Source organism: Haliaeetus leucocephalus, unplaced genomic scaffold, assembly GCF_000737465.1.
Source record: "Haliaeetus leucocephalus isolate CR32 unplaced genomic scaffold, Haliaeetus_leucocephalus-4.0 Scaffold339, whole genome shotgun sequence".
NCBI lineage: Eukaryota > Metazoa > Chordata > Aves > Accipitriformes > Accipitridae > Haliaeetus > Haliaeetus leucocephalus.
Window position 1 is genome coordinate 3,930,828 of NW_010972775.1, and position 14,076 is coordinate 3,944,903.

The 14,076-nt window shown below is 36.4% G+C and overlaps 1 protein-coding gene across 3 annotated transcripts in view; it reads right to left on the bottom strand.

The window, feature by feature from the left end:
• Positions 1-1,673: 1,673 nt before the first annotated feature.
• The window catches only part of IDH3A (isocitrate dehydrogenase 3 (NAD+) alpha), a 12,841-nt gene continuing 438 nt past the window's right edge, over positions 1,674-14,076 (bottom strand). The window contains exons 2-11 of one of the 3 annotated variants that reach the window (XM_010571672.1): positions 12,118-12,180; positions 10,236-10,319; positions 8,766-8,880; positions 8,029-8,216; positions 7,635-7,768; positions 6,851-6,953; positions 6,708-6,772; positions 4,464-4,548; positions 3,811-3,963; positions 1,674-1,916 (exon numbers count right to left, since the gene is read on the bottom strand). In XM_010571672.1, the coding sequence (XP_010569974.1) occupies positions 1,833-1,916; positions 3,811-3,963; positions 4,464-4,548; positions 6,708-6,772; positions 6,851-6,953; positions 7,635-7,768; positions 8,029-8,216; positions 8,766-8,880; positions 10,236-10,319; positions 12,118-12,180 (1,074 nt within the window). In that variant the 3' untranslated portion in view covers positions 1,674-1,832. The remainder of the gene's footprint in view (positions 1,917-3,810; positions 3,964-4,463; positions 4,549-6,707; positions 6,773-6,850; positions 6,954-7,634; positions 7,769-8,028; positions 8,217-8,765; positions 8,881-10,235; positions 10,320-12,117; positions 12,181-14,076) is intronic. The other 2 variants (XM_010571673.1, XM_010571674.1) reach the window with 2 other exon arrangements.

The window sequence follows — 14,076 nt, forward strand, 5'->3', positions numbered from 1 at the left end:
CTTGACAAAGTTGTCTGAAGGTTTGCTGTTACTAAGTGATCTTTGGTAGAGTTAAAATAGCTAACACAAGCAGGCAAGCTACAGCCACTGTTCTTGACCAAAAAAAAAAAATCAGGCAGAATAGGATATTATTTCTGGGAAAGCTCTATTACCAGTCTTAACACATCTTACAGACTTAAGATTTGTTGCAAGTACCAATAATCAGCTCAACACGAAAGACGAGATGGCAGCCTAGGATTATAAAAACAAAACAAGCAACAGGACTTTGAAAAGTTTATTTTTCCCCATTTTGTGCGCAATGGTAATTCAGAAGTTCTTTAACAATATTGATCTAAAGGAAACAAGGAAGCAGCAGCTTGTAAAACACAGAAAGAAATGTTGCCCTATTCACCAAAAGCAGAGTGCACGAGGAATAAAGCTCATTGTCCTTCCTCCAACATGTTGTTAGACTGTATAAAAAAAGCTGGGATGCTTACTTTATAGAGTGACACTAGAAGTTGTTACTCAAAATTGATTTTACTTCTGAAACAACCTGCCTAAACAGTCTTAATAGAAAGCAGATAAGTAGAATAATATCTATTAATAGAATTAAGCTTTAAGAAGCCTGTTTCTGGCAGTAGGGATAATCCTGTGCTATAGTTGAGTTTTAAAATATACATTTTATTGTAGGGTGTACTAATGGAAGCATACCTTAAGGCATACAGATCACAATGACTCATATGATGATCTGTATGTGATGAAGAAGGGAGGGAAAAGAGTTGCTTTTGTGCCCATTAAGCTTTGTAAGCAGGGAAAAAATAGTCTTGGATCCCCTTGAATAGGGATGAAATGTGTTTCTGGAACATAAGCACCAGAACCAAACCTTCGATCTGTCTTAATCCATTTAGGACTAGTCCCTTACATTCAGAATTTCTAGAATAAAATTAATAGTCAATACAGTAAGACACACTGAACAGACTACGCATAAAACTACAACACAAAATGCATTCTAGCAGAAGTCATGAAATATTTAGTATAAATTTGCAAAGTTAGTACTTTCCCCTCACAATATAGGGCAGAAGTAATTTTGTATAATTTACTCTCATTAGAACTCTGTTGTAAAGTTATGTGTCAGAGAGGAAAGCTTGTAAGAATTATTTTGGTATATAGATTTGAAAAATAATTTTACTTCAACATTAAATCTCAACCCTTTCTGGTTAATGGTTGTGGGCTTTTTTAAAAATACACAACTTGATTAAATCTCTAGAATATTGTATTTCTTTATTCATGCCCTTGGAGGGCAAGGCTATATTTAATGAATCACCAGAGTATCTAAACTGTTTTTTTCATTGCTTTAACATGAAATTGCTATTTTACGTTATTTTATACCCGTTTCTGTTCATGAAGGTCATCTTGTGCTATTGTTAGGCTGAAAACCTATCTTAAATCTCAGTAAGATCAGTAAACTAGGTTTTAACCATTAAGGTGCTTTTACATTTCACTAATTCTGTTACTGGTTTATTTGCGTAATTTTTCTTTGTGGTAAGTAAAAACCTCTAGTTGAAATGAAAAATGGTAGACAGTTACAGTGGCGATAAAAGAATTCACTTACATAAAAATGTTCACCAGATAGAAAAAAAATAAATAAAAAACAGAAAGCACTTAGAAAAGTCCACTGAAAGCAGGCACAAGCATCATTTGTAGCCATTTGGACTAAATTTATTAATGAAGAAGCCCTAACTAAAAAGTTTGCTCTCTTAAGAGACAGGCAAACTATATGCATATGGATATCAGGTTATATATAATGTACTTTGTGTGATGTGTCCTTCTGGAGTTAATAGAATGAGAAAAGCTTAGTCTGTGTCCTGTACTCTGCGGCAGATCTCCTCTGTGAATTCCGAACACTTGGCGCTACCTCCCAAGTCTTTTGTCAAGACCTGAAAGAAAGAAAAAACAGTATTACTAAAATGTTTTACAGAGCTAGTCTTGTCTCTGAACAGTTCTATATGTTCACCTTATATGTTGTGTATGGATACTAAATAAGGGTCAGAAGGCATACATGAAGTTTCTTATAGTCATCAGTAAGGACTCTGCAGATTGAAGCAAGTAGAGAAGACTTTGGACAAACCTCTCCGAAGTCCCCTGGCCACATAACAGTATAATTGATTGTTAAGTATTTAGATTTTCAGTAAGAAGTTTGTCCTTTTGAAGTAAAATTCATATATGAAGGCTCAGCACAAAGGCAACAAATTGAGAGTAATTCAGTAAGGTTTTTGGGTCTTGTTGTTTGTTTTGTTTTGTTTTGTTTTAAAAGGAAACCCACACAGAAAAAGCACACATAGCTCTTAATGCTGCCATGTTAAAAGTTCTTTAAGTTTGCTTAGTTTAGTTAAGAGATCGAAAAATGCAGAGTTAAAAGAAACTTTTTCAACAAGTACAACTCCTGTCTGGCAGCATTAAGATAGAAAAATTGAAAAAAAAAAAAAAAAGTGGGCAACATTGCTTGTCCAACCTAGCTAGATTAAAGCAGTCTAGGAGATAATTTAAAATCATTAGTTTTCCCCTTACATGACACACACACACAGATCTTAATTAAATGGCTGGGGGGAAGGGAGGAAAGGGAGAAATAGCAAGCATGAGAGGCAATCAAGGTTACTATTTTAGGATCTTGTCATTTTAACTGCATTATGCTTTTTTCAATTTAAAAAGATTCTCTCCATTGTGAGCATATAATCATAACATTGTAAGTAACTAGTAAACAAGTAGCCATGTCACAAAACTTGCACTATGTTATCTTCCATAGAATTACTGACCTGCAGATGGAGGATTTCATTTCCAGAGCAGTAAATGGGAACTTTACAGGAGCACCTCTTTATTCACTTGTAAGTTTAGATATTTTTTTTTTAACTGGCTTCTACACACAGTAAGATAGCTGCAAATAGACCACTTATGAAATTATGACAGCTTTTTGTTTAAGCATGCTTGTTACTTTTAATTACAAAGCAGCTTCTTATGCTCCTGCCTGAGATAGTTGAACCACCATGGCTAACTGCTAATCCTCTTTAACTGCAATCTTCAGGATCTTTCCAGCTATGTTTTGAAAAGGTGGATGTCAAAGTAGATGAGTGAACCAATAATGTTAAGAGCACAAATTCAAGTCAGGTTTCAGCGCATAAGCCCCCCCCCCCGAATATCCCATAATATCCCATTTGAGTCTTGCATCTGGAGACATTTACTCCCAAAGGGAAATCACATACAATCTTAAGGGAAAAAGTAAATACTGGATAAAAACTGTTCTTTTGTAGTCCAGAAAGGAGTGAAAGCAGTTAGGAGGAAAAAGGAAAATAATTGACCTGAAAAAATAGGAGCAAAAGTATTACAGTCAGGACTGAAATGCTATAAATAAAGTGCATGATTAAGCCTATGAAAGGCAAATGAGTGTCCTTCACTTCAGGATCCAGACTTAAATATATATGCTTTGTATGCATTATAAACTTCACAAGTGAAATATCACTAGTTACTTAAAACTCTAATCCCCTTGAAAAACAGCCATCCAGCTCTAGCTTTTAGAGTTAACAAAGCTGTGGAAATGCAAGATGAGCATTACTGAGACACAAGGAATGCTACAGCCTGTCCTTATTACTCAGCTAGGCAGATTTAATACCACCAAAGATAATGTAATTACTATCAGAGAAGGATAGCGGCACTGCTCATGTGTCACACTAGCACAGCAGGTCATCCACTGTTCTGGTGTTAATGTTCTACGTTAATTTTTGCTGTGATACAGTATGATTTTAATTCACTGCATTTATTTGCACACCCTCATATTACCTTTCCATCTTTAATTGTATCAAAGCAAGCTGTCTCAATTTTTGTGGCATGTTTGTGTAGTCCCATGTGACGCAACATCATTACAGCACTCAGAAGAAGGGCAGTTGGATTTGCCAAATCTTTTCCTGCAATGTCTGGTGCCGTGCCATGAACCTAGAAATAAAAGTGAACCTATCTGTTACGATGTCAGTATGCTGATTAAAATGTCCTAGGCAATTCAAGTGTATGCAAGCAACCTGACACATAGTCCTTGAGCACAAGCATGTTAAAATAGGACTGACTTCACTGTGATACAGTTAGTGGAAAGGAGATAGGAAAGACCAGAACAATTCAGTTCAAAGGCATCAGAAAGGGGAAACTAGATCACCTAATATCTCCTAATTGTGCCCCTCAAGTTCTATTTCACAGAGGGTATTTATCTTATGAAAAAGAGGGAAAACAAAGTGTCAGTAAAAGGACATGCAAAAAATTCTGTGTAATACATACTTTATAAATACTCTCTCTGGGTAATGCTTCAGCGTCTTCACAGTAAAAAACAGTTTTACAGAGAACTTAGTTAAATGACAGCCACATTGCACATCATGGAAAAATTTTAGATTCTCAGGTTGAGACAAAGTAGTTATTACTACTATACGTTGCATAAGAAGACTTACCGATTCAAAAATTGCAACTCCATTAGCACCAATATTTCCACTTGGTGTTACTCCAAGACCCCCAATCAGTCCAGCACACAAGTCACTGAAAAAAAACCCAAACCCAAGAAACAGAAAAACCCACAAGTTTTTCCATATACAGTTGCCTCTCTGCAAGGTATTAAAATATTTTTTGTTTCTCATTTTATTGCAGCAATAACTTAGCTTATATACCCACACAGTCTGTGAATAATATTGGGAAAGAATAGATGCTGTTAGCCACTTGTACTCCATTGAACATTTGAAAATTTGTAGGACTACTAGCAGGAGACAATTTAATAAAGGAAAATTAAAAGGAAATTTCAAATACTAGAATAAAGCTGATTAACACACAGGCACAGCAAAAGGTACTCAAAGCACAGAAGTAGTCTCAAAAACTAGCAAAAATTGTAATGTACAGTTCCCTGTAACAATCCAGAAGTCTTATTTCCTCTGAAGAGGCCACAGAACTACTTTTCATATGTAAAGTCCTTCTAGAAAACTTAGAAGAATTTTGCTTGGGTAGGTGAATGAATAGTAGTTTTAAAGTTTATTGCATGTAGCTTAAAGAACATGTTCTGAGTGACACCAGACTAGCTCTCCCCCTCTGTTTACTGAACAGCCAATAAGTCACAAGTCTGACATGAGCAGATCATCAGACATAACCAATCTGCATTTGCTTTCCTCCAAAATTAACATGGGGAAGGACAAACCAACTGTGCCTATAGTCATTATACTGTACCCTCAAAGCTGAACATACTGATAAACAAGGCTCTTAAAACTCTTGATATTTTAGCATACTGTTTTATTGCCTACAACTTAGCTAACCAAGGACTAATAAGCAGAAAAGTTTGGATGACCTTGCAGAACAATATTTTAAGTTTAAGCTAAAATAAACCAATTGGCTTTAGTTGTATAGAGTCTGGGGAAAAAAATGGATACAGTCTACATTTGTTGCTGTAGGTATTTAATGCTTCAAGGTAAGAGATCTCCTTCTGTACCTATTCAGTCCAAGAAGCCTGTTTGGCATTATGTTCATGCTTTAAAAAAGCACTGCAGGTGAGACCTTCCCCAGTGACAGAGTGCCCTTCTTCAAGAACAGACTCAAATTTATTGAAAATTTTTTAGAAGTATGAAATTCTTTATGGAATTTCTATGAGAACTTTAAAATGGGTGATACAGAACTAGGTGAAGTGAGTTAAAATAGTACTGATCATGAGACTCATCTGATTTGATCTCTTTTAGTTAACAGCATAACAGCTGCTGTGAGGGCCCTATGGACTCCTCTACCAATTCTTAAGGAAAGAAGAATTAATTGGAGTCTGGTTTTTCTTAAAGGTGACAAACAGCCTTATCATAGAGAAAGTGTAGTTTTAAGAGAAGCTCAACAAGCATTTCTTCTTATATGTAAGTTACCTTTACATTTATTATCTGTACAAAAACAGGAGATGGATTCTAAGATGTAAATCATTGTTGAACTTTTAAACAAATTCTGATTCAAGCTATTTTCTCAATCTCCCCTTAGAGATGCAAAGAGAAGCAATGTTATGTTATACACTTAAAAGTTCAGGTTAAGATGCTTAATTTTACATGCAGTATTTAATTGAATTTACACTCTACCTAAACATTTTACAGAATGGAAAATGTGTGCTGATGGATTTTGCCTTCAGGACATCAAGTACCTCTAGTATTAATGTTATTAAAATACGAAATTTAATTTGAAGGTAAGGGAAAAATACAATACATAAAACAAGAGCTGGTATGACATTAAGAGGCCATACATTTCATTCTTCAGTGACTATGCAGAATATTTAACTGTGTGGCTAGCTTGCTGTAAACATCATGGTCCTACAGTCATTTTATACAATCTATTTTACATCTATTTTAGTGCTTAAGATTAGAAAGTTTTTTCCCCAACATCTAACTAAGCATTCTTTATTGCAATTTAAGCCATTCAATTCTTCACGCATTTGGAAAAATTTCTCTTCTGCCCCATCTGAACAATATTCATAGCCTCCATAAGCTATCATATAGCCCCTCTCAAAAATATATTAATAATTGAAGTGTAATAATACCATCCTTTTTTCCCATTTAAAGTCTGATTTATAAAGTTTTAAACTCTGGATGCATAAAATCATCACCATCTGGCTAGCATATAACCTGAATAACTGTCTGGAAAGTAACAATATTTTACACATTGGGTTAGTTTAAATAAAATCTCCATACCTGAGGATGTCACCATACAAGTTTGGCATAACAAGCACATCAAATTGTGATGGATCTTGAACCATCTAGAAAGAAGTGTATTTTCATTAAGGTTAAGAATTTAAATGAAAAAATATCCACAATTAAAACATATAAATACTCACATTCAGACAAACAGTATCCAGATACATTTCATTAAATTTAATATCTTTACAGTTTTCTGCTGCCTCCCTGCATTTTCTCAAGAAAAGCCCATCAGACATTCTCCTGCAATTAAATAAACAAGAGAATATTGCAGTTATTTTAAGTAAACAATACTGAAGATAAAGAAAAATGCATGCAACAGAGTATTAAACAAAAATATTAGAGTGCAGAAACTTAATTTGTGACTCATTATCCCTTATGTTAAATATAAATAATATTTTAAATATATATTATCAGAGAAGTTATGCCTTTTAAAATTCCTCTTAGAATTTTTGTATCAGTAGTTTAACAGGCATACTTTAATTCTCAGAATGACTCATATTCATTTACTAAAGGCTTACTGAGTTTGTAAAGGTGGTGTCACATAGTATCACACATGTTATGACTCAGTTCAGCACAAAGTGGCTTGGAAACTGTTAAAGACACTAGCCATTTTCATCCTCAGTTTTTAAATTCATTTTTCTAATTTAAGACTATTTTTAAAATAAGAGCTTTGCAAGGAAAGTCATAGGATTACTACAGACTTACTAATAAAAACATTAGTACATAATTATTACAGCCCTATCAGTACTGGGTAAGTATTGCCTATTTTACTTAGGAGGCATTTACTTTACTTATTTCCCTTTTTACTTACTCCCAGTAGCATCAACAGACGTTATACATTTGAGGAAAATTTAAAAAGTTATTTATAATTAAATGCATATTACTATTTCTTGTTCTTCTCAAAAAGAAGTGTCAACATACATAATATTTGCCTTGTGCACAGCAGTAACATGGCTTCTCTGATTATTTCTGGCATACTCAAAAGCAAATTCTGCAATACGCTTGCTAGCTTCTTCTGTGATTAGCTTGATGCTTTGCACAACACCTTCAACAATCTGAAAGACAGTAGTTGCATTGATAGTAAAAACGTAAGCTCATTTTTCAAGTCACTAGTATGAATGTTTGGAACAAAATAGTAGAATTCTGAGTGAGGCAGTCAGTCTCAACAACGCATTTCACAATAAAATAACTTTTTTATAGGTAGCAAACTTAAAAAACACCACCCAACCTCTTAGTACTAGGCCTAAGATGGGCAAAATTATCATTCATGAAACGCAGAAAACCCGCCAGAAACACAACACTTCCAGCAACATACCACATGCTCAATTCCACTGTATTCGCCTTCTGTGTTCTCTCGAATTGTGACAATATTCACATCTGTATATGGGGTTTTATACCCTTCAATTGAGACACAGGGACGTACATTTGCATAAAGGTCAAAGGTTTTACGCAGAAGCAGATTCATTGATGGATGCCCTGCAGCAATTGGGGTCTTTAAAGGCCCTGAAGGAAAAAAAAAAAAAAAAAAATTAATGAGAAGATAAACCCCTCCATGAATTTTAGAGTTGAAATTCTAGGTAAAGTGGTACTCTTTCAGAGGATCTCCAAATTCCTATTTAACCCTTTTGCTGAAATGCCACAGGAATTCTCTGTGCTGTACAGTACTACACAGTGATATTAATCAGCTGTTTAAAGGCCAAATTGCAACCCTTACATGGAATAGGAGTTTTTACAAAAGGTCTTCACTGAAAACAACATAAAAAGATACTATTCATTAGGAATATAGTTGTATCAATCGCATTAGAAATGCATTCTGCATAGAGTCCAAAGGTTGTTATGTAGTAATACCCGCCTTTAATGTACTTCCTAGAAGATCTATGAGAGTTATGGCTTTGAAATTAAGGACTGTTTTAAGATTACAGAAGACTACCTGATAGGCTGTCCCCTATAATTAGCCATTTTATTGTGCTACAGATGAAGGACTTCGACTTTAAATCAGACTCACAATAAAAACAACAGTATTTAGTATCTTTGTATTAACCCCTAAAGTACCTTTTAATCCCATTTTGTTTTTATCCATGGATTCTTTGGCATCTGGAGGTATCATCCACTTCCCTCCTGGTCCTTGGATAGCTGTAACATTCCTCTCTTCCCACTGAATAGGAGCCTAAACACATTTACTCTATGTTAACTTACATATCATGACTTTTGCTTAAAGTTTTAACTTCCATTTCACAAAAAGGTGCATGAGGAATTTTGTGCAGGCCTTCCTAAACTATTTCTCTCTGGTGAGCGAGAGTAAGCATGAGATGTTTGAACTCAAAAAGAAACAATTTAAAAAAAATGTAATTAAGTAAGTGAAAATGAAATTTTATGAGCAACGTATCATCATAAACTTGAATACTCAATGTCTCCCTAGGTGTCATATACACAGAAATCATTAGAATTGCAAGATACATGCTATTTCTTTCAAGCTCCTAAAGCTGTTGAGTTTCTTGTATACAAGAGACAAGACATTTGAAAACTGAATTCACTGAGAACTCATCATCCATACTGCCTGGAAGACAGTATATAACAGAGAGATACATATATATGTTATCTAACTGAAAATCTGCAAATGTTCTGCAATGCTTTCTGAATTTGCATTCACCACAGGAATCTTCTAAGCGGAGACAGGCTGCCACCCATTCATTTCATCAGGAAGGACCATAAAGGAAAAGGTACAAGGGCTTTCATAAGCAAACAGAACCAATCTAAGCATAACGTACTAGATAATCCCCTTTAAAACAAACAAATCTGATTAAGTATTGCAAACATGCACTCACACACAAACTTAGGTTTTATTCCTCCACGCATCCTGCTTGACTCCCCAGAAACAACCAAAACTATTGTAAGGTTTTCATACATAACTAAAGAGAACTTCAGTTTTTCCAAATCTAAGTCAGATAGTTGTAGTAGAAAGGGAGTATGCCTTGGTACTGTTACTAATGTGGAATGATTTAACAGGCATCTATCTTGAAGAGCTGTATTTCCTTTCAAGGAAACTCAACAAATTCTGGTGAAGTTCCTCAGATAGGTAGTAAAACAGTTCTTGGATATACTTAGTGAACGAATGGGTTTGGCAGTGCAGCAGTTTGGTTTCTAAGAATAAGCCAGTCCTTTCACAGACACTTTCATTTGCGCTGAAAGTCACAATGAATGAAAGAACATCTTCTATGAGTTGCTCAGGATTGCTACATCAACAAGATGATTTCATATGATATATTGAGTTGATATTTCCAAAAATTAAACACCGCGTTTGCTCTCAACTCTCTACTCTTCTGCCAGCTAACAGTTTCAAGCCCTGCCTTGATATCACAATCCTATCTTTTATTAGCTGAATCTTCAGACTCCTATTGTCAAGAAGTTTTAATAGCTTAAACATGACTTGATCTTTTGGAAGTTAGAGAAAACATTTTAAATATGCCTACTTGTTGTTGTAGTTAAACTTACAACGCTTACAGCAAGACAAATACAACTTACTTTGGCAGCATCAAAGATCTTCATGACAGCAGCAGAAATCTCGGGTCCTATGCCATCTCCTGGGATTAAAGTTACTGTTTGTACCTAGGTAAAGAAGTATCAGTAGTACAACAAATGAATGCTTGTCTTCTACATAGAAAACATTTTCATGTGTTGTAGGAACCAAGTAACTACTAGAAAAGAAAAGAAAGTTTCAGTTACCAAATATTCACTGTGAAGAATAGCAGTACTGGACAGAGTGAGAATGACCAGCTTGCTTTCAAAGGGAGCGTGCAAAAGTTTTGAGAGAATTGTTTAAAAATCTGCCTACTATCTATTCCTATTTCAAAACACAGAGATTTAACCTGAAAGGCAGGTTCCTGCTCAGCACTCCTTGAAATGAATGATCTCAGCCTGCTTTCTTCTTGAAATTTGGAGAGGACATAATATTACCTAGTTATGGCTCTGCTACCCATGTGTCTCCAATATTATCAACATGCTGCATAATACTGACACATGCTAGAAAAGCATAAATTTATGAAAAGCTACATTCACCTTAAAAAAAAAAGTCATGCATATCTAAACTTCTCAAGTGACTTCGTAAAAATCTCAGACCCATTTTTAACAATACCAAGTTATTTTCCTCCATAATGTTCTCAGTCCTGTTTCTTTTATCATCAAACAGATGAAATAAATTGCACAGCCCATGCTCACTGAATAACAGGAAGAAAGTACTCTGCTTTGATAAAAAAAAAAATATGATCACTATTCTAAGTGTATGTGCCCCAGCTCTTTTTGTTTTATTTAAAGATTTCCAACAGTTTTGTAAGAGCTCATTATTACCTACAAAAAGGCAGCTCAGATACAGCATTATTTGCAAAACCCCCAATTAAAATCAACTCACAAGGTATGTTTCATCCTTCTCCACACAAAATATTGAGGATTTCAGTACATATTGACTGAACCTTTAACTAATTTGAGCCAAAGAAAATCACTGTGCACGTCAAAAGAAGCAGAGCTTCAGATAAAAGAACACTGCTGTTGAGCAAGCGCATAACTGGTGGAATGCCTCAAGATTAGTTTTGTGCTGTCTTGCGTTGTTGCATCACAGCACAGCAGGACTCCACCTGAGCCAGAGAACATTCCATCTGCAACAATAATGTGGTATAAACAGAACCAGAGGTGCCTCACCTTCTAAATCTTTGTATACCATATAAAATGTGAGCGACCCTTCAGTTTCCTTTCTAGCTCTTCTACCTGCTGTTCTACAAAACTTGTAATTAAAAGCCACAGTTCCTCTTTAAAATTAAGACCTGCTTAAGGGTGCATGCAGTAGTGCTGAGCCCTGCTTCTGCCCGAGCAGTTTTCAAGGCTGCCTTCACTGAAAAAAAAGGCCCGTGGGCACTTCAAACACATACACATAAAGAAGGTAAAACATCTACAAGGAAATACACAATCAGTGTCTAAAATACTTTAAAGAGGGCCTTGAAAAGGCAGAACTTTAGATGCAAGGTATTCTAAAAGCAGCAGTAAAGTAAATCTAGCACTTGGAGGAAAGTCTGCAAAATAAAGAAAATGAGAAGCTTCTCAACAAACTTTCTACTGTGCCCAATATTTGCCCATTTCCAGATGAGTTTCAGAAGACTGGCTTATTTTGTGAAAAGTTTTCATGCCATCTCTATCTTTTGCTAGAGCCTTTTGTGTTATCACACTTTAATATGCAATTGCCAAAGACAGTAATTAACCAATAGAAATCCAGCATGGCATTAAGAGTGTATATGTTCACTTATTTAGGCCTTATTTTTTGAGACTGTAATAACAACAGCAATCTTACTAAAGTAAATTTCTGAACCCCTTTCTTGAGAAACTTCTTAAAAGAAAAAGAAGGTACTATTATACTCACAGCACTACCAAAACTTCTGGTCACCTGTTTTTGGTTTTTGAAAGCACCTAGCAATCGAGAAACCTGCAGGAATATAAAACAAAAAGAAGCTATTTTACTACACAAGTGGGATTTTAAAAAATTAACAATATTGCAGCAAACCTGTATTTTAAAATCATATTGCTTTAAATTTCCTATCTCAAACTCGTATAAAAATCCAAATGAAACAAGAGAGTAACACTTTGCCAAGTTGCTCTCTAACATTCTGTGCACTGACACCTCATGTGCGTATTCTTAGCACAAGGTAAACCCAGGACAGCCCCGCTTTGCTATGCGCTGTACTCTACTGTCTTGCCTGGGGGTGAGGGAAAGTTACCGCACAATAACCTGAGCCCTCACATACTACACATTTGAAATAAGGTTGCAGTAACTCTCATTAAATAGATGATACGCTAAGGATCAAGATCCATGGAAAGCAAAGTGAAAAATCAAACACTGTCATTACAGTTGGGTGGCAAGTATCTTTACACATTTTAGGTAACGTTTCCAAAACTACTTTGCATTAGTGTCACTTCCATTCAAACTGTGGTGAATTTTGTTCTTCCACCTTTTACATCTATAGGTTTTGTACTGTTGCCTTCTCTGTGCCTGACAGTTTTTAAAAAGCATAATCGAAATGCACATTAAAGACAAAATTCACCATAGCAACAAGTCTACACAGCATAGTCAAAGAATTACGCTTTCTAACATCTGAATATTACAAACTGTCATTAAGCTGCAAAACTGGGATGATTACCTCAGCTTTACCTCTTGCCTAGCTGAGCACCATGGACAAAATCCCCAATTGTATCAGTATTGATACTTAACTGCAGAAAAATCACAGCCTCCCAATCTTACCCTCCTCTCTAGGATTTTTCATGCCTCTGCGACTTAAGAGTCAGAAGACTTCTAAGTGTAAACAGACTCGCACTGCTTCAATTCTACCATACTCATGTATCTAGTCTGTCTGCAGCTATCAGGCTAGATAGGAACGTACTTGACAATTTGTATTCCTCCCCTGTCCAACTTGTATTTGTTCTCTTTGATCTTTACTGGCATGTATGCTTAAATAGAGCTGTATGGCAAAAGTGACAAACTGCGTTGGTGCTAACAACTAGAAACAATACAATTCCCATGTATGTTCTAATGAATGCTGTGGGAGGAGTAATTTAAGCTAGAATTGATCTTTACTTGTAACCCAGCGTGAGATGTACAAGGTCATTGCAGCAGGCAAGCAACGTTTATCATAGCAAGCCACATGTTTGAGGCAGCAGCTGGAGCAATTAAATGAAAACGTGAAGTTGACTAGCGTAAGTGCCCTCGTGATACAGTTCCTGCATACTGAGTCAGGATTCACGCTCCAGAGTAGCCCTGGAAAGGGAACGGTCTGTCTTGCCAGAAATCATGGGCCTGGCAGGTTATGCTCAAGTTCAGCATCTGTAATGCTAGCAGAGAATCAGGCTAAACAAAACCTATCCATTCTGACCTTAAAGTCATGAGTTGTGAGATTAACTCTTGATAGTTCTTCCATGTTTTAGCACATACATGAAGTGGGGCTTCCTCCATGAGTTAGCCTCCAACAGGCTGCTACTTAAAGACGCGAAAGAGATTTCATTTGCTCAAGGCAAAGAGCAGCAGCGTCTCCGCGACAGCCCCAGGAATGACGGCTGCGTTTCGGCAGAGATCAGACCCAGCAAATCCCGAAGGACAGGTAGTGGGCCCGAAAGGAATTGGGCAGAACGTCGCACGGCAGCTCTCGTTTCCCCAGGCAGGCTCTTTTCAGGAATGACGTTTTTAGCCGGTGCTGTCGGTAAGCCGCGCACGATCGATCCCGGGCGGGGGTGTGGGGGGTGTGTGGGGGAATGCCCGGGGGCTGATCCCCTCCGCGGCCCGACTTGGCCCCCGCCAAGGCGCTGACCTCTACGGCGCGACCTCCCCGCC